The 24,841-nt window shown below is 36.5% G+C and overlaps 1 protein-coding gene across 1 annotated transcript in view; it reads right to left on the bottom strand.

Annotated features, from left to right (window-relative positions):
* Window positions 1-8,821: 8,821 nt before the first annotated feature.
* Window positions 8,822-24,841, bottom strand: part of DLG5 (discs large MAGUK scaffold protein 5) — a 79,422-nt gene continuing 63,402 nt past the window's right edge. Inside the window, 12 exon segments of the mRNA XM_017746352.1 lie at window positions 8,822-10,679; window positions 13,029-13,138; window positions 14,877-14,986; window positions 15,744-15,871; window positions 16,057-16,200; window positions 17,026-17,222; window positions 17,543-17,713; window positions 18,015-18,163; window positions 19,447-19,630; window positions 19,969-20,133; window positions 20,702-20,835; window positions 21,729-21,891. Coding sequence (XP_017601841.1) covers window positions 10,576-10,679; window positions 13,029-13,138; window positions 14,877-14,986; window positions 15,744-15,871; window positions 16,057-16,200; window positions 17,026-17,222; window positions 17,543-17,713; window positions 18,015-18,163; window positions 19,447-19,630; window positions 19,969-20,133; window positions 20,702-20,835; window positions 21,729-21,891 — 1,759 coding nt within the window. The 3' untranslated portion in view covers window positions 8,822-10,575.

Genomic DNA, 24,841 nt, shown 5'->3' with positions numbered 1-24,841 from the left:
TGACAACTTAATGACTGTATTACTTACTCCAATGCATTAAGAAATGAAGATGCAACTCTGTAGTTTTATCAAGAGGAAGTTTTATAAGTCTTACTTCAGAAGCTGGTACCTAAAAGTGTGCATCTTGTCTGGGAAAATGCTGTTATCACTGAATTCTGGACCTTTAAAATTTTAAGCTCAAAGTCCAAATAACTAGACACTGGTATTTCATATACTTGTGCCTTAGAGGACTTCCTCCACAAATTTGTATGAATATCCCATAAAGGACTGCAGAGAATGTCAGAATATGTCATAAAAGGAAAATGCTACTCAAGCTGTACATGTTTCCATAATGAGAAAAGCACTGTATCTATCTGTGAAGGCTTATACAACAGTGACTTCTGCTGTGAAAACCTTGTCAAACCAGCTTAGCAATTATGAGGGTTAAAATTCCCTAGTATTGTTCCCATTACTCAAAATACTGAATACATTTTAAATAGAACTTAACAATATGCTTCTGACAGGGGCATTTGAAATGTGACAGGCCTCAGTTCCTGTTCTTGCTCCTATAGCAGGGAGTAAGGTGTCTATTTTATTGGGACAAGGATGGAGACATAAAAATCCAACCATTCACTAGTCCCAAAACAAAACCAAAACTTCTTCATTCTCATGAAATTGTGAACACTAATTTTAGTCCCAGGTGGAGTCAAAAGAGTTTTCAGGACTTGCACCTGACATCTTGATCGGATGCCATTGAGTCTTACCTGAGTTACAAGCGGAGGTAGTTTTAGCGAACTTCTGTTGTGCCTGCATCCTAGGAACACTTAGGGATTTTCCTTCCAAGGAAGAGTGCAACAATATGTTTGACAGCCTTTGCCTCTAACAAAGAACCAGAATAAAATAAACTAGCAGGATTTGGAGGTTTGAGAAAATCTCTTGGTTCTTCTATTTTTTTAAAAATTGAGAGGTTTCAACAAAGAGCTTTACTTAGAATAAAAGAGCTCATGAATCCTCACAAATTTTAATACAGGCTTATCTTCTGGAAAAACAATTACTAATGAAGAAAAACCATCTGTTCCCTGTAAGTTAAAACTGGTTAAATATTGGAAAGTATTTATCTGACTAAACAAAAGAACTCTCTGCACCCCTCTATGTTTAAAGCCAAATATCCTTGCTTGTGTATTCACGAATAGGTGGAAAATAACTGTCTGCACAGGCTATACACATTAAGTTAGTCTGCATAAACTGTCACAAAGGCTTTCCATTTTAAGTCATACCTTTTATAAGAAGGACTTGACACTAAGCCAGTGAGCCTGATGCTCTCTCATGCTTTTTGCATACTTCAGAGACTAGATTATTATTGTCTGGTCTCAACTAAAGGTCCGTGGCCATACAAGGCTTAGTATGCCTTCATCAATTTAGAGTGATCGTTATAAAACAGCCCATAATGGATGTCAGAATTTAACACACTAGAAATGTTGGATCTACAGATAAGCAATATGCAATACTTTTCAATCCCTTCAGAACCACCAATATTTGAAATCCCACTAATTTTGCATTATAGACTACCACACACATTATTTTAAGATTCAGTTACTTCGTTTTTCCATGCCTTGCATGGCAGCTGTTGATTTAGAGTCATCACTAGGGCTGCGAGTTCTCGCCATTGCTGATACTTTCTGTCTTGTGGAAGAAATTGTCTTGAATACATATACTTTGATTTTCATTAACCTAAGCGTGTTTGTCTGGTGTTTTTTGTTTTGGTTTGAGGGGGTTTTTATGTTTGTTTGTTACTAAAGGACTTCATGATTTACAAAAAAAAAAACCAAGAGAAGAATTTACTGCCAGGCTTCTGACTTTGATGAAGACAGTTTAAAACACTGCTCTTAATCTTGCAAGAAAAACAATCAGTGCTATATACAGCATAAACTGACTGTAAATGAGATGTTGTAACTATAGAAATAAATAGTGCCAGAGATGTTTGATGTGTGAGTTTGCATCAAGGGACAGGTTCTCAGATTTTAGAAGAAGGATTTGATAAATGCAAGTCATCTTCCATGTATTGCTGAAGAAATATTTTTTTGTGCTTTTTTAAATCTATTGTAGTTTCTGTACCACTGTATTAGCACACTGTGAAAAGAAACATTTATTCTCTTTCACATACCAGAAATAATTTTTTTCTCTAATCATTACATTCTGTACTACACAAAGAAAAAATCCCCAAACACAACTTTGAATGATGAGCAACTGTATAGTATAAGTCCTGTTTCCAGTACCTGGCTTGAGACATCTTTTAAAGGCTACTTTCATTTTCAGAAATTACTGATCATTTTTCATGAAAACAGTAAATACCAAGATGAAATAGAACAATAGCTTTCCTTTTGAGGAATGTCTCATTTCAATATTTATTAAACAAACTATCCCATTCCAATGCTTTTATTTTCCAAATATAACTTTCAGGCTAGTAACACCCTTTTAAGGCAGGTATATTAAAAATGAAACACAAGGCTAAATAATTGAAAAACGGAGCATCAGGGGTTTGTGGTTTTTATGTGACCCATCAGCTTCACTCTAAACCATTTTGCCATTTTCTGTTTCACATTGACTAACAAACCATAATTGGTCAATTACTTATCTGTAGCACCACTGATTTTCAAGATACATTCTTGGTGTGTGTGATATCTGCAGAATCAGATACAAAACAGAGATCAAAATGCTCCACTCACCAAACCCAGGGATATATATACAATAAAAGGGGATCATCCACATTGGATAGGTTAGCCGGCCTAACTTTTTCCCCATTGAGAAACAGGACACTTCAGTTTGGAGTGATTATAGAACCATGAACTCACACCATCAATCTGGATGATGGGTTATGATGGAAAAAACCCTTTATTTAAACAAAAAGCCACATCCTGTAAGTAGCGGGGGGTAACAAAGTGATAAACCCCAAATCATTGAAATACATGAGGCTTACATCTAATAAAACGAAAGCTGAAAGTGCTCTACATAATGAGGTACATACCCTGAGGCAGAGAAGTTAAAATAGTATTTTCACAGGAACAATTATTAAGGTGCCACAGATGCTTTTGGACTGGACACCAGATTTTTAAAAATAAGCGAGTCAGATATTGAAAGTCTCATTATCAGAGCACTGAGAACAAAAAAAAAACCAAACTTTCACTGTCTTAATTGTTTCAAGAAAGGATTTCTGTTCTGAGTAGCTCCTTCTACAACCAAAAGAACTGAAAAAAGATTTTAAGGGCCCTGCAACATTCAACAGTGGTTTGTTGCAGTTCTTGTTCTTTTCATTATATTGTGTATTATAGACTACCTGCAACTTGCAATGGCTGGCATAAATGGGTGTAAAATAAAAACTTGGCTTTAGGGCAAGAGTAGGGTGGAAAAGAAACAAGAAAAAAATAGCTACTTCTGGTGAATTCCAGCATTTCAAAACTCTTTATAAACTGACATCTTGTAACTCCAGTAATATCCTAAGTGATAGCAAAACAGGTTAAAATTAGAGTAACAATAGTTCATTTCTAGTGAAGGTCAGGCACCATTTGTGGATCTCAGCAATCTGCAGCAAATCAGTTCAGCTATACCTCTGCATACCTTACCAGTGCTGGGTTATCACAGAATCTGAACAGTGCAGAGGAAAATCCAAAATAATCCAAAGACTGAAGCCTCTGTGAGCCAGCAGAGGTAATAAAATCTTAAGACAGGTTTGTGGACTTTCCCAAGTTGTCTTCTGTTGCTTATCAAGTATGTCCTGCCACAAATATACTGCTGACACTGCTGGAAACATAGCAAGGCATCACTTTCAGAAATTGCAGACGTGCAGACCTTGCTAAAACATTACCTGAAGCTGCTGGCTGCTGAATTCTGGAGTGGATCAGCCACTGCTGTTCATGAGATCATCAACAGTGAGGATAACAAGTGTTTAAAATCAAATCAGTGATTAATACACAACCACATAGTATGCTTTGTGAAACAAACAGACTTTACATAATGTCCCAAAATACTTTAGCATTAGATAACAGGGCAAGGAAGGGAGAGATTAGGTTGCATCAGCAATAGAAAAAATATCTTTGAGAGTAAGTGAAGCATGAAGCAAGGAATGGGGCAAACTGGAAAGGCTGCACTGGATGAGGGACACACCTTGAAAGAAGATTTATCTACTAGTGATAGCAAGACTACAAAGCAAAGGGAAATTAAAGCCACATGTAACAGTGAAAGGGGGGAAAGATTGTGATGTGTATCCATAATACAGCTCTCACAAACAAGAACCTCACTTCTCATCTGAGAAAAATTTCATGGAGCACTTGACAAAACTCTATGTCTGTGTATGGTAACATAGCAGAAAACGGACAACTGAAAGGAAAAACACAGCAGCAATAGCTGATCAGAAATCCCATTTCAGCTCTGGAAGGCACAGGACTGCCCTATGGAGCCAGGACTGGAAGCATCTCACTAGAGTTAACCCAGGCAAAGACTGAAGCATTATGAAGTATTCCATGCAGGAGCACAGCTGAGGACTGAGGCCAGGGCAGGCTCAACACTTCCTTGCTCCACAGTCAGGAATCAGCTCTGATCACATCCTGCCAGGACAGCAGAGCCGTGTCAGCATCAGACAGGAATTCAAGTGAACTCAGGAGAGTTCAAGTCTTGCAGCTCTGAGGAAACTCTGCCATGTAAAGACCAGGAGGGGGAGGATATCCAATTGATTTTTACAACTTGACTTGAATTATTTTGCAGCTGTAAAATAGTCACTCTGGCACAAAATATGTGGTACCACCCTGACAAATGAGTTCTAAATAATTGAACTGAAAATCAGTCAGAGCAGGTCTCAACAGATCACATTATAATTGCAGCTATTATCCACACATTTTTTACTACAGCACAAGTCAGGGTATGAAAGTATGAGAATTCATCTGAACGCTAGAAATACATTTGCAGCCAGAAGCTCTGCAAGGCCACACAGTTCAGCCAACCCCAGATAGAAGAGATACGCATTTGCCACCACGGGACCAACTGTGGCAATTGCTGAGGACGTGCAGTTTTTATCACCTTCCTGGAATTCAGCTCCATGTGTTGGGTTTCTTCAGCAATTGCACTTACTCATCTTTGCATCACAAACCTACTTGTTACTATAATGATACGAGCAATTGCTGGCACTCTCAAATCCTATTTTCACAGCAGAGAGCCATTTTCTCTCTCTTACCTTAGGTTCTTCTGGCTGACTTCGCTGGAATTATCCCCTCAAAATGTTATAACTAACAGTTATTTCCACCACAGAACTATAAAACTTACAATCACATTTAAATTCCTTGCATGTATTTAGATGAAAAAAAAATGCATTTTCAGCCTTCGATTTCTTACACTAGCCAAAAAGACAAGCTTGAAACCTAATACCTTAAGTTTATCACAGTAGGCCACAAATTTCATCTCAACCTGGTTGAAAAAATCTGATGATTGAGCCAACTGCTAAACTCAAACGGTAAGCATTTGTGGACCAAACAGATTTGTCAAGAGAAGGAATAAAGATAATTTTAATTGATTGCTGTTATTGCTAACAGGGTAAGATTAATCTGCACCAAAATGCGGTGCAAAAGTTGTAAAAAAAAAGGGTCACTTGCTCTGAAGATCGAAGTCACCATCTTCAGAAAGCTGATCATTGTCTGCCTTCAGAGAAAGGGCATAAGGAATATTACATAAGGAATGTCATTAACATTTGCACTGAGAAAAACTTTAAAAGAAAAAATGCCATTGCAAATGTGTGATTTTATCAAGAAACAGACTTTTTTTTCAAGCTGTTGAAAAAATTTAAACGTTTTGACAGACTTGTTTCTAATTCTAGAGAAATATGAAGTATGTTTGTGAATTAAGTTAAGAGTAAACTGCTGTATGTCTTTTTAAGAAATTCTAATGTATCTTCAGGAAGACAGGAAGGACATGAAGTCATAAGCAAGCCAAACTGGATACTCTGGAAGTGGGATTTGGTGGGAAGGAAGTTGTTTTCTTTTGTGCACTGGGCTTGGCGGGGGTGGGGGGTGTTGTTGTTTCAGGCTTGGGTTGTTTGTTTTTCTTAACTAGCAGCAGAAGCACTTTAGCTCTTGGACACTTTATAGCGTGAGCCACTGAAGGAAAAGGGTCATAAATGAAGAGACTCTATCTTTGAAAGCTTCCTCAGCCATTGGTGCAATTTTCTTCAATATGGTAGACACAGAAAATATCACAGTGAACACACACACTCAGCATACAATATACTGTTAATAAAATGTATCAATGACAGATAATTCACCATAATATGATGTGACTAGGCTATATAGTACAGAGATTTTTATGATTTGATTCTTGAAACAGTTATTATATCTCTGCCATTTCCCCTCCTACATTTTTAGAACAAAGACTCATATTTTAAAAACCTGTGTGTACATCTATGTTAAAAAAAATCACCTAGAAATTCACACTTCACACAGGAGGATAAAACCTCTTCATCTTTAACAGGTGCATTTTGCAGAGGAAAATTAATTAAAATTGCTTAATTGAATAGAACTAAGGAAATCTGAAAAATTTTAGTACACCTCTTCTCACTGTTTTCCAAGTGAGTTAAGTAATATGATTAAATAATATTAAAAAAATTAAAAAACCCAAAATATTTTCCACACTGGAGGTCTACAAGATAATTCCAGAACTGAAAATATTTAAAATTTCTTTAGTCACAGTATGCTTCCACAGTTTACCCACAGTTTACTTCAAGAAAAGGATCCATGTAGACAGACAACTTATGAAGTTGCTTAAATATAAAGTTACAGTCCTCATCTAAAATTATAGAAAACACAAAAAAGAACTATTCTTACAAAAGCCTGTAAGGAATTGTTTGTTAAAACAAAGTTGAACAATCCCAGATTAAGCTGGTACTTTTACACTTAAGTAATAGGATCCCCTATTCCCCTGGTTTTTGGATTCATGCTCACATCATTTGTGTCATGTTAGCAAGAACATCTCTCAGTATTCAAACAGTGAAGGAAGACAAACTGAATAGCTAAAAAGTTTACTACCAAATGTTATCAAAAATGTACTTTTTCAGCTAAGAACAGCAAGACATTTTCTAAACAAAATGACACAGAGTTCATGTTGGAAAAAACCCAATCAAATGAGTAAGAAACTCTTACACTCATGGGCACAGCAGCCTATGAAAATTTACAGGAAGAGGCCAAGCACCTTTTTTCTGCTGTTCAGCTTCTATTGCAGTTCTGGAACCTTCACTAGTTGTTGCACAAGACCAAAGTCTGCTCTGTTGGGTACCTGTATTTTTCACAGTAATCTCTTTAGTTTCCAAGCCAGTGCATATTTTTCCAATGTCAGTCTATTTTAACAGAAACTGTCCATTGCGAAATGTAGGCACAGAATTGTAGAAATTACATGGAGCCTTAAACATAAGTCTAGAAAAGATTACAAGACTGTATTTTAACCACAAATACATCCATCAGAGGCAGACATAGGAGAGCTGTTCAAGACTGCTTAAGACAATGTTTGCATTCACTACAAAGGACTATGATATGGCCTCCAAATTTACTGGGCACTGAAAAAGAACCCTTGTCTGAGGTGAAGAGGTTGGCAGCTGTCACAGTGTAATTTTGGATGAGGCAAACCCTTGCCCTGCAATTCAGGTCAATGTGAACAGAATGCAAAGGTTTGAAAGCAAGTAGACATTTGTCAACATATTAACAACAAATCATATATATGGGCTGCAGTATCTTCAGCCATTTTATGTCAGTTTAGCTGTGGAAAAATAAAGTTCAAAGATTTTGATTTCTAGTTAACTCTATCTGCAGCCACACATGCTCAGTGATGGCTTAAAAGCGTAAGGGTGAAATTTTCAAGACTTTTTGTTTCTAACTTTACTATTTCAAAACTATTTTTAAAATACCCACATAACTACTTTGTTTATTTAAACATCTGGACAAAATTACTCTTTCCAGAACAGGGGCTAAATCTATCTCCAGCATGTAATATATAAAGCAAAATGGTCTATCAGGAAACTCCTGATCAGAGCTAAAGGCATCTCTTTCTAGTGTTCCATCATGACTTCAGTTCTACTTTATTGTGATCAGAAGATATGCAATGCATGGCTGTTACTGACCTGCCAGAACCTGCCTATTCTCATTTTCTTCATCCTCTGTTAGATGACACTACCACGGTGTGGTTTTTCAAGAGCAGATAAGGTGCAAGTCCTGTCTTACGACTAAAGGCTATTACTAGTTATGCAGATTACAAGACTTGTCCATTCATCAACTGGGCTCATGCTGAAGCTGACTATTTGGCATCTGAGAATAAAGAAACTGATAAAACAGAAAAGTTAGTACATAATAATTACCTTCCCTAAGCTTTCAGATAACTCAGTGAACAAAAGAGGCTGGACTGTCTGAAGTGTAAAAGCTGAGAGTATTCTACAATGTGCTTTTAAGCTAATATTCACATTCTTCCCCAGTGACTCTCCCTTGAAAATACCAGTGATATACTCATTCTTCAGTTAAGGCCTCCATCCAATCAACTGCATTTCCATTTGAACTCCTTAACACCAATGGGCCAGAACATTAAAAATGTTAACACAAAACAACACCTAACATCTTGTGTCCTGCAATTTTTGAACATCTCTGGTATTTATGCATTCAAGGATAGGCAAGAGCACAAAACAAACTTGCTCTTCTCAAGGTGGATATCTGAAACTATCAGGTGGATATGCCAATTTTAGTCAGAAATTAAAACCTTATATGAGGACTCAATTAAACAGAGTCAAAAAGAGCATGAGCTCTATGCACCCATTACACACAAGTGAAGTTACAGAAATTGACCTTTATTTAGTAATCAGTTTCTTTAACTTTTTTTTTTGATACAAAGTGACATTTTCATTTAGTACAGAAAAATCCATGTCAGAACAGTACCTGTCTGTTTCAGTTGTACCACTGGAGCCTACTCTGATCTCAAACTTTAAAAAACAAACAAAACAAACAAAAAATTAAGATAAACAAAAAACTTCTGTCCCTCACCATGAGAAGTACTTGGACTACTAATTCATCCATACCATTTCATATTTATTAATTTATATATACAGTATTATAATAGTATGGTATAATACTATATAAAATACTATATATATTTTGGATGTTTTTATAGTTCAGAATACTCTATATAGTGTATAACTATATAAATGCTATAAAAAGTATTTTGAACCATAAAATAGCAACTGTAGAACAGAATTTAAATTTAGATCTTTCTTGAAGAGCTGTGCAAGAAGAATCCCTTTTTTTAATTATAAAAGCTGCAAACAGAAGCAAAATTACAGCCTGTAGTGTAAAACTAGAAACCCTACATAATGAAATGTTAGAAACAGTGACTGAGAAGCAGGTCTACTCAAATAATATTTTAAAAACAATTAAAATACAGTACCCAGGAAACATGGCACAAGAGACAGAAGAAACAGGTACAAAACCTGTGTTAGGAACACAGAGTCAGAAGTGCAAAAAACCAAAAAGGGAACCGATATAATAGAGTTTGGTACAACAGGTAAATAAGTATTGCAACCAAAACTAAACAATCACTTATTTTCTGACAGTGAAAACACTAACAATTAAGTACCTTTCTAAAGGCTTTTAATCAAAGCCCTAAAACTGTGTCTGCTCTTAAATAAAAACAGTCTATGTGAATGCTACACACTGAAGTACAAAGCTTAAGAATTACCCTGCAAAATTGCACCAACATAAGCTTTCCATATTTACAGTATCTAAAAGTGACAGAACACAGCATGCTAGGCCTAGTTTATGACTCTCCCCCACCAGTACTTAATCCAGGCCCAACAACCAAAAATTATTATTTGTCAACACATGTTGAACTTGGATTGCTCAGATACATCATGACGTTTAAATATTAGCTTCATGCATAAAACAAGAAACGATATCTTTGACAGACAAGCATTGACAGGATACAAACAGTGGTCTGCCCTGTGTAGGAGTGTACTTCCTTTTGAGCTTACTCCCAATGTGTACCAATTCAATCTCACATTATTACCTGGTTGTCAAGTCAACAATGTGCTTAGAAATGGTCAAAACTGTAACTAAGAGTCACATTGTACATAAACTGTCCACTCATACTCAGAAATTTCACTCCATTTTGGAGAGTTACCTCATTAAGTGAAAGGACACAGAGTTAAAAAAAGAACAAAACAAAACAAAAAGACGTTCAAGTAAACAGCAAGAACCAAATACTTTGAAAAGGTTTTTGTAAACTTGTCATTCTACAGGGTTTTGCAGCATTGTTAAATTCATTACTCATGGACAAGTACATACAGGTCACAACCCTCGTGACAACCTGTCATGTGTACACGCACGACATAAGAGACAAGCTTGCTGAAGTGATCTACCCCTTCCCACATGCCTCATCAGGTCCTCAGGTGTTCAGTGTTATCATTCCCCTTCATGAAACAGAAATCACTTATGGATATCTTTATAAAGACAGAAATGAACTGAGTCCATTGGATAGAATGTTAGTTGGTTATTTACATCTGGAAAGTAGTTTCACAGCAAAATAAATCTACAGTGGGCCAGCTGGGATCCACAGGACCTTGTTTTGTTCTTGGTCGACAGTTGTCATAATCTGAGTGCAAATGCTTGAAAGGGCTCCTCCCTGGACAGTGCCTGGAGAAGAAGAAACCACACACACAAATGAGACTGGAACAGTTATAATTAATTACCAAGAACAGTCTTCTGCATCTATCTGCAAAGTGTTTATCAACAGATCAGAATTAAGCAACTCAACTCAGTATCTGACAGATGCATGGCTCTATTTAAAAAAAAAAAAATAAACAGAGCAAAGAGGTCAAGCATTCAATACACAGTTTCTTCTGCTAGCTCCTAAAACAATCCAGAGAAGTCAAGGAACTGATGGCTATAATCAACTAAGACAACTGTTTTGTAAGAGGCCTCCATGTACTATTTTCAGAGGCATCAGGTGGCAAAGTTTAAGACTAAAGATGGTCAGAACCTGCTATAATAAACCTTCTCTGTTCAACATGTGCTGTTAAGAGTTTTATATTTACAGGGTAATATACATAGAGACTATAGCTGTAGCAACTAGACACTATTTACAAATATTAGAAGTAAATTATGAGCAGCTCACAGATCGCTGAGCTAAATTAAACAGCAGTGGTTGCTACTGCAATTCTTATCGCCAACTACATTCAAGGAACAACAGCACACAGCTCCCTGAAAATCAATTCAAAAGATAAATGAACACCTTTTATTCTACCCTTGCTAAACATAAAAAGTAAAATGCCAACACTGACACATGGGAGGATTGTCTTTAATACTTAAAAAAAGAGGAACTTCATGACTTGAGAAATACGTCAGCAAAGCCTCTGGCCACAGTTACTACTAATGCTGAAAAGGTATGGGAAGTCTTATACAGCTTAAGGCATAATTCTTCTTTTTCAAAAGAGAAAATACAACGTCACATAAACATAAAATATTTGGCTCTGCTATATATACTACAGTTAATGATGTCAGGTGACTTTGGATACAGAACACGGTAACTGAAAAGGTCCATGAAAGGTGACAAATGGCAGGGAAGAAGTGATTCAGATTACACACTGTTCACAACTTCATAGAGGAAACAATGTCAACTTGAAAGCCATTGGTCAAAAAGTGAACTTCATGAGGTAGTTAAAGAGCTCTGGTCTGAGAGAGTGTGACCTATAGCTCCATGACTAACCTACCATGTACAGCATGTCTATCTACAGGCTTATTTTATGTACAACACTATAACTTCAACAAGCCTGAATGTCAGTGCAATTTGAACACCAACCCTCTCTGACTACCAGCATCTGGAAGTGTTGATGACAGCTGGAGTCCACTGCACCTGGCACCAACAGAAGGAGGCCCTTCCCACGGGGCATATGAGAAGATACACATAAGATGCTCTTGGACTGCTCTTGGAGTGCCACTTCCACTATCAGGGTGAAACTAAAATGTCACAAATGACGAAACAAGAAGCATGTGGTGATGCAATCTGGCCACATGCATGTCAAGTTCTGCGAAAGTTTAGTATGTACTATGTAAAAACACCTGTTATGTAACAGCCATACAAATAAGTGATTTTGTTGAGAGCATGTGGCTTCTCTCAGGATGCACTGAGCGAGCTCTAAATTAAACACACCCCTTTGTCTCTCTGCACTCAGTAAAATATTTCTGTAAGAATCCCATTTTTCAGGGGATGAAAAGTTAGATTTTGGCGAGTTTAGGCTGTTTGTTCTTTTTTTTAAGTTTTGTTGCCATGCACATCAAGATACATTCAAAAGACTGGGAATAAAATTCTAGGTATGTGGAATCACATGGAAATATACTCTGAAATGAACAGTCTCCAGACACTGTTTTCTTTCTCTGATAAAAACACAATCCAAGACCGATTTCATAATTTTATGAAGTTAAAAAGGCTTCTAAAGGTGAATTTAATTATTCCAAATTACAATGCATGCTCAAGAAACCTTGGACCATCTTTTTTCCATTGTTGAAACATTTAAAGTATGTCTCACAAATCACAAAATCACACAGAATTACAGAAAGGTTGGGGTTGGAATGGACCTTTGGAAATCATCATTTGTTAATTTAAACTACAAGGGGTTTCTGTTGTTTTGTTTCATTTTTACAATTAAAAAAAAAACCCCTTGTACTCTTTACAGGGTATAACACTGACAACACTGTCAAATGGTCAAATCTTGACCATAGTTTCTATACTACTGGCTAGTAATAAAACCTTTTCAGAACCTCTTTAGATCATAAGATTCATAACATTCAGAACAAAAACATGTGGAAGATTTCTATCTTGATATTTCCTCTCCTGGTAAAATAAAATAACAGAACATGAGTTTGTCAAAAGGGAAGGCAGAAGGAAAAAACCCAAGGTGCTCATTGAAAGGACATTGATCTTTTGAATTAAAGTGCAAATGGATTAAATTACCACTGTGTTCCTGCTTTTGATTAAATACTAACCTGTAAAGTACTTGCTATACTCCTGTTCTATTTTTTGAGCTGTCTCAAATTGTTCTTTGGAATGTTTTTGTGTAACTTTGTCCCTCAGGAAGATTGGGTCTTTTTGCTCTCTGAAAAAAAAAACAAAAGAGAAAAAAAAAGGAAACACCTTGTATAAGAGTAATTTTTTTAATGGACTTGAAAAGAGTCCCTCTAGTTGAGTGCATAATAAAGGCTAATTCACATGCAAGCAGACTCCTAGGCCCAGAGTGCCATCTACTGTGTTTCAGCAGTATCAGCAGAGTCATCAGGATCATTTCAGTGCCAACAAATTTATCTGCTGTCAGACCAAGACAGTATTTCTTTAAAGTTTCAGAGACTGGGACACAGTTGAGGAGGAAAGAATATAATTTTTTCCTGTTCATATGAATTGGGTCATCAATTCATATACATGCCAGTACCCCCTACACAAAGCTGGGCTCAAGTACTGCTCCTCTAAGGGCTTGTGAAGGATCAAGCATCAAGCAAACACAGTAGTTCCATGTTATCATATATATGACACATTTTTGAGATGCCTCTTTTTCTATTATACAAGCTCTTGAAAATATATGAAAAAACCAGAAAAATACAAATGCTAAAATAATTATTTAAAAACATAATTACTAAACTAACCTATCATTGCTGTGGAGCATTTCAGAGAATGCCAATAGAACCTGTACTGTATTACAAAGGATGTTTGGAGAAACTTTTGGTGCTCACAACAAGCAGAGACAATGTGCCACTGCAACCTATACTGCCAGAAATCCTTGCTCGATTCATTTCATCTCTGTCACTTTCTAAAAAAAAGAAAAAGCTGTAATGGTCACCATTTCATTTCCAATGCAGGTCAAGACATGACATTTCTATTTAACATTTAAGTGCACAATCCTATAGTGGTAATGAAATACACCTCATTGCTCTATGTCCTGTTTCTACTTTGAAGTAGTGATACTTATCTTCTTTATTAAATAGGTAGTAATCAAATTTACCTACAGATCAAGAATATAAGAAATCTTCAACTTTAAATATGAAGAGAGCACAAGTGTAAGATCTCTTAGCAAAAGTGTTTCTTAATATTCATATTGGAAGATTATGCTCCTTCTTGCCAAATCAATCTATCAAAATGTGTAAAGGCTTTCTCAAACACCAAGGGATGGACTGGGGTTTGCAACTCATGCATTCTGTTCCTGGCTATATTCAAGCAGGAATTTCACAATTACTGAAATAACACAGCCTGAGAAGACCACAGTATATGCACTATGTGGCAAAAGGGGGCTTCCCTTGCTCTGTGTACTAGAGAATGAAGGTGGGAAAGCTGATGTTATGAATCAATTGGCACTGCATCCACACCCTTCCCCTTCTAAGAAGATGAAGAACAGCTCTGTCATGGTCAACACTTAATCCTCAATGGATCTTACCCATATCTGTCTTAAAATTTGCTAGAAAGGTTAGGAGGAAAGATCCTTCTGGAGGACATTCAGTTTGGTCTCCATGGGTTTCTTTGAAAGATTCACTTAACTGTCATGCAACTGAAATGAAGTTAAGACCATATACCTCACAGTGGGTTTTATGAGGAATAATTTCCCCATTTTACAGAATCTCAGAATGTTCTGAGTTGGAAGGGACCCAGAAGGATCATCAAGTCCAGCTCTTCAGTGAATGGCCCACACAAGGATCAAACCTTGGTGTCATTAGCACCAGGCACTGGGCCAGTCTCAGTGGCTGCTTTAAGAGATTTAAGATGACTTGGATGAAATAAACAGTAACAGTAAACCAGACTTATTTTAAGCTAGAATAAGCATCCCTGAACTATACCCCTCACAGACTTACTTGATTTGTTTAGCATTTTTGTAGCGAATAAAAATTACAATAGGGTAGATATGAACACTGTGGAGCCGTTCGATGGCATGAGGAGCGATGTCAAGCAGACAATGACAATCCTAAGATCAAATGTAAATGCAAAACACTCATTCAGTTAAAGAGCACAAGCACACATGCAAATCCCCCATTTCTTCCCTTACTTAAATCATAGCAACCCAAAAGAATTTTGCCATACATTTAGCATTTTGGGAATACTGAGCAATTTGTACCCAAAGGATTTATAACAAAAGACAAAAGATGAAAAATTGCAAGAAATTGCATTCATAGTATCAAAAGCATGCACTGACAGAAATAAAAGTACTTGAAGAACTAATGAAATGAAAACTCAGATTGAAATATATGCAGTACATTTTTTCAAAATTTAAATATTCCTATTAATTTTCTCTTTCAGAAATCATAAGCAAACACAAGCATTAATAGGACTTTCCATGTGATTTGATTGAAAACTGTAAGCAATGAACAGACTTTAAGTAACATCTGTCTCCAGGATTACGGATGATGTTTATATTCTATATGACTGCATTAAATGGAATAGGTAAAAAAATTAAATCCTTTTTTGGAGGGGGTAGAGGATGGAATTTAAGAAAATTATTTCTAACGTTATTTAATAACACTGTAGAAGAATTTCTAGTTTCTATGAAGTTGAGCTTCCTTTAAATAGTCACATGACAAAGTAAGGTAAGTTTTATTTTATTTAGCTGCCTGGGGAACAGTTCTCAGAACGTCTTAAAGGATGACACTGCTAACATAAATTCCCACCCCCCCAACATAAGTATGTAAATTGTACAAAGAATTACAGCATTAAAATTGACTCACCTTTTCTGTTATCTCTTTTATTGAAGCTACAGTTGTCACATCAAAATGTCCACTCCTCCGTTTGTAATCAATAAACAGACAATCCTTCACACCTCGTTCAATGGCTTGCTGGGAAGCTTTCATAACCTCTGTTTCATAGAAGAGATTCCCTTTCATTACTATTCCTTAGGCACAGAACAAGGCTAAGAAGACAATGTCTGCAAGTTCAGATCCTTGGGGGCTTATCCATGCTTGTGTTATCATTTTGTTCATTTATACACATTACTATCACGTATTCTAAGCATGAATAAATTAGTTATATTTGCATACTTACCAAGAGGACATCTGCAAAATTTTCCAGGGGATTCTTTGACCAGCATGTCTTTCACAGCATCAAGTAAAGGTCCTAGAATAAGGACAGGCCTAGGGGAGGTACAGTCCACTTTCTGGACACGCTGATAAGCCAAACTTGCAGAATCTACACACAGAGAAGACATTTATTTGTAAAAGTATACATTTCCTGGCATTCCTCAAACAAGCAGAAGCATCCTTCTAGGAATTATGAGAAGACCTCCTCTGCAAGGTCAAAGGACCTTGACAAATACAAAATACAGTCAGTCATTACTGCGATTTTTCCACTTGACAGATGAAAACAGACATTTTTCTTATTGAACCTAGTGTTCATTTAGAAAAATTGAACTCCTCACCTTCACCAATCATCCCTAAAAGTGTAAAAAAATACACAGTATTTGATATCTCTGGCTTGGTTTGTTGAGCTTTTACAAGGAAGTAAGTATTGTAACCAACATGACTTTTCTAAAGGAGTGAAGAAATAAAAGTGAAGTTTTTGAGTGGTGCACAGGATTTCTGTCTAGACTAAGCAACCAAGACAGAAATTAAATAGTTGAAGATCAAAACTATATATCAAAAAGAATCTCCCTCTCCAAATGAAATAAAAAAAGACTGGACATGGCACTTGGTGCCATAGTCTTGTTGAGGTGTTAGGGCATGGGTTGGACTCGACGATCTTGGAGGTCTCTTCCAACCTCGTTATTCTGTGTGATTCTGTGTGTGAAATAGCAATGCTAATAGGTCTAGGAAGAAATTACCAAAGTATTATTTTGAAACACACTGGCTTGTAATTTAATACAAAAAAAAAAAAAAATTGTTATTCAAAGTAATGATCACCATTTGTATTCAGAGCAATTAGAAAGGAACATTATTTGTTGTGCTGTGCTGCACCTGATTAAAAATGAAAGAGAAATAAAGGCAAACCCCTCCCAAGTATAACAAAGGTACTTGCCATCCAAGAAAGGAATTGAGTCTGTACTGATTGTATCTAGAGCCAGTAAATCTTTTCCATCTTTGGAACCACTTCGCTTATGTTTATGCTTTCTTCTGAAGAATGACCTCCTTGCTGCTGCTGACAATGTCTTAGATGAACTGTTTTCATCTTTAGCCTCAGACATGCTGTGTCTCCTGTAGAATTCCTGATCCATCCTAGAATAAAACAGACAAAGTGGCTGGTATTTAAAGTTATCTTTTTAGAATTTTTTGACAGTATCATGGCTGGTGATGCTGTGCCTGATGCTCCCCAGGACATTTTCATTTCTAGTTTATTATTTAGCAGCATTAAAACAAACTTGATAGAGCAATATACTTAATTCAATGTATATTAAAATATGCCATCCCTAAAATGACATATCTAAGAATTACTAACTCCCAGAAAGAACAGAAACAAACAAGTCTTCTGTCTCACTAGTCAGACTTTTAAAGACAAATACTTTTTAAAGAAGAATACTGCACCTGAGGTCACTTACATGTATTTACTTGGAATCTGTCCTCTTTCCAGCTTCTGAGCATTCTCGTCTAGCTGCCAAGCCATCCAACAACCAAAATTTCCCTGTGGTAGAGTGTCATCCACATATAAAATGTCATCTTTTTTAAAGCTTAAATCCTGTTCCATCTCTGCCAGACGGTCATAAAGTGCTCTGGAAAGGAAGACAAACAGGCTCTGCAAGTGGTCTATTATCAACTCAAGGGAAGAACACTCCTTTTTTGAAAAAACTTAACAGATTAGTGGCACACACTGAATTTCAAGAACACACAAGGAGTGAAAAGTGAAGACTTGCTATACTAGACTGTGTACTCGCTGTCAGAGAATAGCTGGATAAATTAGTAAACTAAATTTTAAAAAACCTGGCGAAACTAATGTCCTCTCTCTCTCTTTCATGATGGTCAGCACATTATCCTAACAGCCTTGTGCTGTCATTACCAGTCATGCTCAAATACCTGATGTAGAATCCATCTCCAGGAAGCTCTTTTATCTTATTAAACTCTTCTATTCTGTATTGAGTCTTTATTTTGATGTTTTCTCCAGGCTTCAACATTTCAAGATAGGCTTCCTCAGCCGTTTTATTTCGCATGTCAATGGACCCATACTGCAAAACATAAAAAGAAACCTTTAGATGTGAAATTGTATTTTAACAAGAAATAGAATTAGGTGAGCTTGTAAAACATGCAGAATGATTTTGTTTTTCTCAGTTGCAGGTTCTATATACATAAGTCTTGTCACTTAACTCTAGTACCTTAAGATGTCTAGCAGGAGACTGAGACATTACAGTGGAAAACAAAAAACTCGAGTGCAAACAGCAGAGAGGTACTGTGAGAGAGCACTTCTTGAAAAAGTTTTCCAAGTGTAATCTGAGAATCATAAAATTCACACTGAAAAAAAATTAATATATTTAGGGATAGCACGTAGTCTGAAGGAGGTCAAACATGATTACAAAGCAAAATCTAGATACTAGAAGTTCAATGGGAAAGTGTCAATGCTCACTTGTATCTGAAAAGCTCATACAGATGTGTTTATCACCTTAACAGTCTTCACAAGCAAATAAATATTCTCATTTCAGATACAGAAAGCAGAGTCAAAGACACAATATATGGTATGGGGAATTATAAGAGAGAATTGGGTTGTGAGCTATAAAACCTGCCTGCAGAGGCACATGGCAGCACAAAGGAGCACATGGTGGCACACAGAGGTTTGTCTCCACCGGACCCTGGGGGGAGGAGGTGTCACATGGCAGAGCCCTACTGAGAGCAGCCTGCCGGGAGCTGGCGGACGGGTGAGCAGTGCGTGATCACCACATAGAAAGAAGTGTGCTGCTGATGTGGCAACATGGGATAGGTCACACCATATAAGGAAATACTGTGTCTTAGAAAGTGTATAAAACCAGCTCATTCCTTTGAATAAACGATTCAGATTTCCTGCTGGTCTGTGTCCGTGATTCTATCACTGACAAAATGGTTTTCCCTAAACTCTCTTTAAAATTTCATAGAGGTAAGATCAATACTGTTCTTTGTTTTACACTATCTTTCATATCCTTGCTTTTCTCCTACATACAGAATTCCAAGTTTCCCATTTAGATGAAGGGAGCAGGTGTTAATAATTACAGGTAGACATATGTGAATCCTTTCAAACTTTGGGGAATCTTGTGCTATCAACAGTGATAGTTCTCCAGGTTCACGTCATCCAGCTCTTCACGTGCTGCAGCCAAAATGCAAGTTTTCTTTCTGACCAGTCCTACCTGGGTTTTGTGGCAGGAACTCAAAATTCATGGAATATTCCACACTGTGGGACAGCACAGCACAGCACTTGGTTCCTCCCTCTTTATACCATCCTAGCCATTCATCAGCACACTGCAGACATTTCTGAAGTGCTTACCTCAAGTATCATGTCACCCAAGACTAGCCCATCAGGTCCTTTTGCTGGGCTATCATCATCCACATCTGAGACAAATATTCCATACAGGTTTCCACCACATATTTGGATTCCAAGATCGACTTGGGATTTTTTAACAACAACAATTCTAGGTTCAGGGGTCCTTTTGTTTGTGTCCACAGGGCCCCTTTTGACAGAAAGAAGTAACACGCATACTGTTAAAAACTTGCATTGCAGAAAATCAACCTGCCATCTGAAGAATATATATTTATATAAATATTATTTATAATAGGTCACCTTTCCAACTAAACCAATCTTGCAGAAAACTTTCTTCACTCCTTGCAGACCTCATGTTTCAGAAACAGTCTGGAAACATGCACATTTATATTCTGGGGTCCACTTAACTTGTATGCTGACTTATTTCAACCAGACACAGCATTCACAGAAGTACACTTCATTTTTTAATACTCTTCATATCCACCCTGACCATTTACTTTCCTTTAAGACAAAAGTTTTACTCTCTACCTTAAGGAATTCCGGGGACTTGTAGTTGGAGTGGTTTGTTTGGATGGTGGTGTCATTGTTCCTTCATCCTGTTCGCTCACAGTGTCGATTACGGAATGATTGTCAGGCGTTGCAGCTCCGCTGCCTTGAGGGGTGGAATGATTACTCACAGGTTCTAAGCGAGAACTATGACAGGGGAAAAAACCAGAATAAAAGACTGGTGGGTTAATGCCAAATATCTTCACTCAAAATTTTTAATTTGGCTGTAAGTCAATTTTAAAGTAAGGGAGATAAAACACAAACCAAATAACTCAAATGAGCATGCCAAAAAACATACGTTCACCATAAATCTAAGAGAAAGACAAAGCTCTCTTTTGAGGTGTGATCATGCATCAAAGTAGGATGGGTAATTTCACCAGGTCATATGCCTTCTCTAATTAATACTGGAAATTCCAATCATGGAAAAAAAAGTAAAAAGTATTTGAAGTATTAAAATGTCATAATCCTAGGAAGAAGTAATCTTGGATTTTAGTTTAGTATATTTAAGGATTATGCCTAAATAAAAGAGAATATATTTAGATGCATCATTTTTCTTTTGACAAACATGCATTCATACATTACTTTTGCAAGCAGTTACACTTATCAGCACACACGTGCTCATGTTTGCAAATATATTAAGTGCACAGAAGTTAGTACTAGCTAAATAATTGTGTGGACAGAAGAGCTAGTTTTTCCCAAGTCTAGCCAGCCTTACCTTGACCGTGAGTGATTGCCAAGCTGATACATGTGTGGGTTATACTGAGCCAGAATGGTGATGGTGTCACACTGCTGCCCAATGATTAGCCGAGCCTGTTGCTCTGTAGCATTTCTCAAATTTATTCCATTAAACTATGGAAAAATTGCACAAACCAGAATGTCAAGTTTTCAAACTAGCAAAACTAGCAAACTCATTCTTTCAGTGTCCTAATTAGTTTAATGTCTAAATGCTCACTTAATCCCACTGGAGCAAATAGGAGAATGAAAATGTTGCTAGACAGTGATTCCTAGGGTTTATTCCTTGGAAGGAATCATCAGAATTTTCAAGTATTTGGTAACCTGACAAGGAGTTTAACAGTATTTTCACTGTTAAAAGACATATGTATTCTGAGCTGTGCTACGATTTGATATCACTGATTAAATACAAGTTGATTCAGATCACCAATCTGAGTAAATTCAGAATTTAAAGATAAATTCAGATCTATTCAGGTCTATTTTAGTATGAGAAACACTGTGCAACAGAAGGTGCTTTAACATGATGCTACATTTACAAAGCAGGTCTGTGCTTTACAAAATGCTATTCTGTGTGTTTATCTAACACAGTAGGCAGAAACATCATTGAGCCTGCATGAGTAATTTTTTAACCAGGTATCTTAGCTAAGGCTATGGCACAGCAACAACAGCATGAAGCTCAGTAAAAGCCAGCTGCTTGAAAATGTACTCACCTCATCAGGCAGAGTACGGTGTTGGGACTTTTTTGTTTTAAGTACTGAAACTAACTAACTTAAAATTGAATTATATCTATATAAGATGGGAGGTAGGTATATCATCAAAAGACATTATTTTTATGATAAAGGCTGAAAAAAGTCACAGTCACAATCATGGAATATTACAATAGAGAGTACTCTTTGCTACATCTCACAGTGCACAAGGTTTCCCAACACAGTCTTTTTGGGGAAGGCAGTTATGGCTGCAGTCATACAAACTGATTTATTAAACCTTAGAAATAGTAAGCAAACAATTACCTCCAGTAACTGATCACCATATTCAAGGCCAGCTTGATGGGCAATGCTCCCACCTGTTACTTTAGAGACAAATATTCCACCATTTTCTCCGCTCACAATGGAAATCCCGAGTGGCTCAGAACCCTTCTGCACTTTAACATGGCGTGGCTCTTCCATGTAGGGCCTTTTAGAGGAGATAGGTAAAACTGATTTAGAAAAAAATTGCACTTGAACCACCACAATATCAAAGTTACATGCAATATTTATGCCTGTCTGAACTGTAATAATAAAATAGTTTTAAACAGTTACTTAAAAAACCCACTAACTGTCAACTGTCTTAAATGCATTCCCCTAACATCATGCAATGTACAGGGGCAGAAGTAAATGTATAGCAGGTACACGACTGCTCTAAAAATGATGGTAAATACGAATTATAAATAGTATGGTCATGAAGTTGATAGGAAAGAAGCTTCCAGATGCATATTATATGAAAGGAATTGAACCATTGTATATAATATGTCATTGTCAAACCATATTCCAGAAGGGTATATTACAAATACAAATGTTGGGAGTCTTCAGTGCCAGTGAAAATAAACTTAATGAATAATAAGGTGGTAAACCAAAGGACAACAAAGCACAAATATCATATTTCATATTTGTATGCTGGGAGACATAAATTAGTAATGAAAATTAAGCAGTTGCAAACTCAAGCCATTAAGACAGCAGTTTGCATGGTAGCATTACAATTACCATGCAAATTCTCCTCAGGGCAATTATCCAAACGTAAAAAAAGCACAAAGTGCGCAATACTGCTCGAGAAGGACAACCTTAGATCAGGCCAACCTCAAACTCCTTAGTGATGAGAACCTAGGCCTAGGAGCCACAGGGATTCTCAGAAAAGACCTATTACGGAACAGATATCTGAAAGATGTAGAAGATTTGAGAAGACAAGAACACTTAGAACAAGACAAACAATAGTAAGACACCAGTAAGCATAACAAGAAAATGGCTTATACAAAAGAAAACCCTGATACATTCCCCTTTCCTCCCCCCGTATTTGGGATGTATCCACCTATACAAATAGGGCTGGCCCATTCATGATGTGTATAAACAAACAGTAGTCTTCTAAAAAGTCCTGGTTTCTACTATTATAAACTTAATAATGTCTACACAGCAAGAGGCATCACCAGGTGTTAACAGTTGAGCTCACTGTGAATGAAACAGCTTGGGCACCAGGTGTGGTGTATTTTTTATTTTAATACCACTATACTGCATTTGACATGCATTAATTTGAATGTTTTCTTTCCTAGCATTTCATTATGCCATAGAGATGTTCTCTAAATTGTGCCAACTGCTTAAACTACTTTATTGTGCTGTTCAGAGACAAGAAGAGTTAACTGGACTTCACTCACTACCACTGCAGTGAGTGAGGCTGAGGAAGGATATTTTTTGGAAAAGTAGGATTTGGAGCTGGGGGCAGAGGGAAGGGAACATTGTTTCATAACTATGCATATTGCCAGACTTTGAAGGGATCCTTGTGGTAGCCTTCTGCAGCAGAGGTGTAATAGTTTGCCAGCTTATTAATGCATATGAGATAAAAACTGTTGGCTGCTGGCATGAATGCAAGTCTGGAACACAGTTATCTTACACCACTGTTAGAGGTAATGCCCTCAGCAATTGCTTACCAATGTACTGAATTTAATACTGATGTTCACATTTTTTGCATGTAACCTAAATTAATTAAATTCTGGTAACTTGCAGAAAACTGATTTTTTTTTCACTCACTTATGAGCATGTAAGCAATGTTATATGAAGGTTCTTCATATGTCACAAAATTTACCAAGGTATATTATCTCATTAAAAACTAAAACTGCATCTTTCTGAGCTTTGTTTATTGTACTTTTCTGCTTTTTCATCTACCACACTCATTTTTAGTTAGTTTGCTTTGTATTGGAATAAGAAGGAATCAAACCTATACAAATTACACAGGATCCTATCTGAGAATTCTAGTAAGTACAGAATGACAGATAACTATGCCTGTATAGCAAATCAGTAATAAAGTAAAAAAGAATGATAACATTAAAAAGATGTTTTACTTGATAAGCAGTGCTATCAAAATCAAGCTAAGCATTTTTCTATAATATTCAGACTGCCTGCCAGGATCCCTAGACATGGAATAGAGAAAAAGTCTTAACTGCTAAGATCTTTTAATTTTCATTTAAATTAAAATCAACAGAACAAACAGAAACATTGATTTTTTTTTCCCCTTCTATATTATTATTAATTTTATCTGGGGAAAAGCCAGTTTTGTATTTTGTGGGAAACAGAAAGCTTATAAAACCCCCAAAATTTAAACATTTCTTAGGACAGATATAAGTAGCTACTTTCCTAAACTGAGAACTGTTTAATAGTTTGTTTTGTTTTAAAAATCCAACACCAAACCTTAGAATTATACTCTTTTTAGAAAGTGAATTCAGACTATACAGTAGCACAGCAAGAGTAATGGGGCTAGAACCTGGATGTACTTCAATAATCTGATCAACGTTAACAAAAATTGTTATTTCCCAGAGATCAGAACGTGTATCTTGTGCTCAAAGACACAAAAATATAGGAGTGTCAAAACCCCAGCTTGTTCAGCTGAACACTCACATCATTAGTCATGTGAAAGAGAAAAGACATTCTGACTTGGAATTTGCAAGTGACAATCAGAGGAACATTTATACAAGAACACAAGTTGAGTACATGTAGTACAGAAGTCACACTGAAGTAAGAATGAAAATTCACAAAAACCTCTTTACATTTCCTTTCAAAATAACACTGTTCTTTGTACACAAAACATTCTAGAATTGCTACGATAACTTAGTCACAAAATCTTCAAAGAAAACAAAAGTTTCATGTAACATTCTATGAATACATTTTTATTACTACCAGAAAGGTTAGAATACAGAATATCGTTATGACTTTACCATTCACATTTCTTGTGGTCAGTGTTTTTACAGAAATCACGCATACAAAGAGGTGTTGAACTCCACATAAATGTAACCTATTTCAACACATGGGAGCTCCTTTACACTGCCAGAATGGCATTTAGCTGCCTTATTGGAAATAAAAGTCTGATTCAAATTTGTGTCTCA

This window comes from Corvus brachyrhynchos, unplaced genomic scaffold (genome assembly GCF_000691975.1).
Source record: "Corvus brachyrhynchos isolate BGI_N302 unplaced genomic scaffold, ASM69197v1 scaffold279, whole genome shotgun sequence".
Classification (NCBI taxonomy): domain Eukaryota; kingdom Metazoa; phylum Chordata; class Aves; order Passeriformes; family Corvidae; genus Corvus; species Corvus brachyrhynchos.
This window is presented reverse-complemented; position numbering and strand designations above follow the sequence as displayed.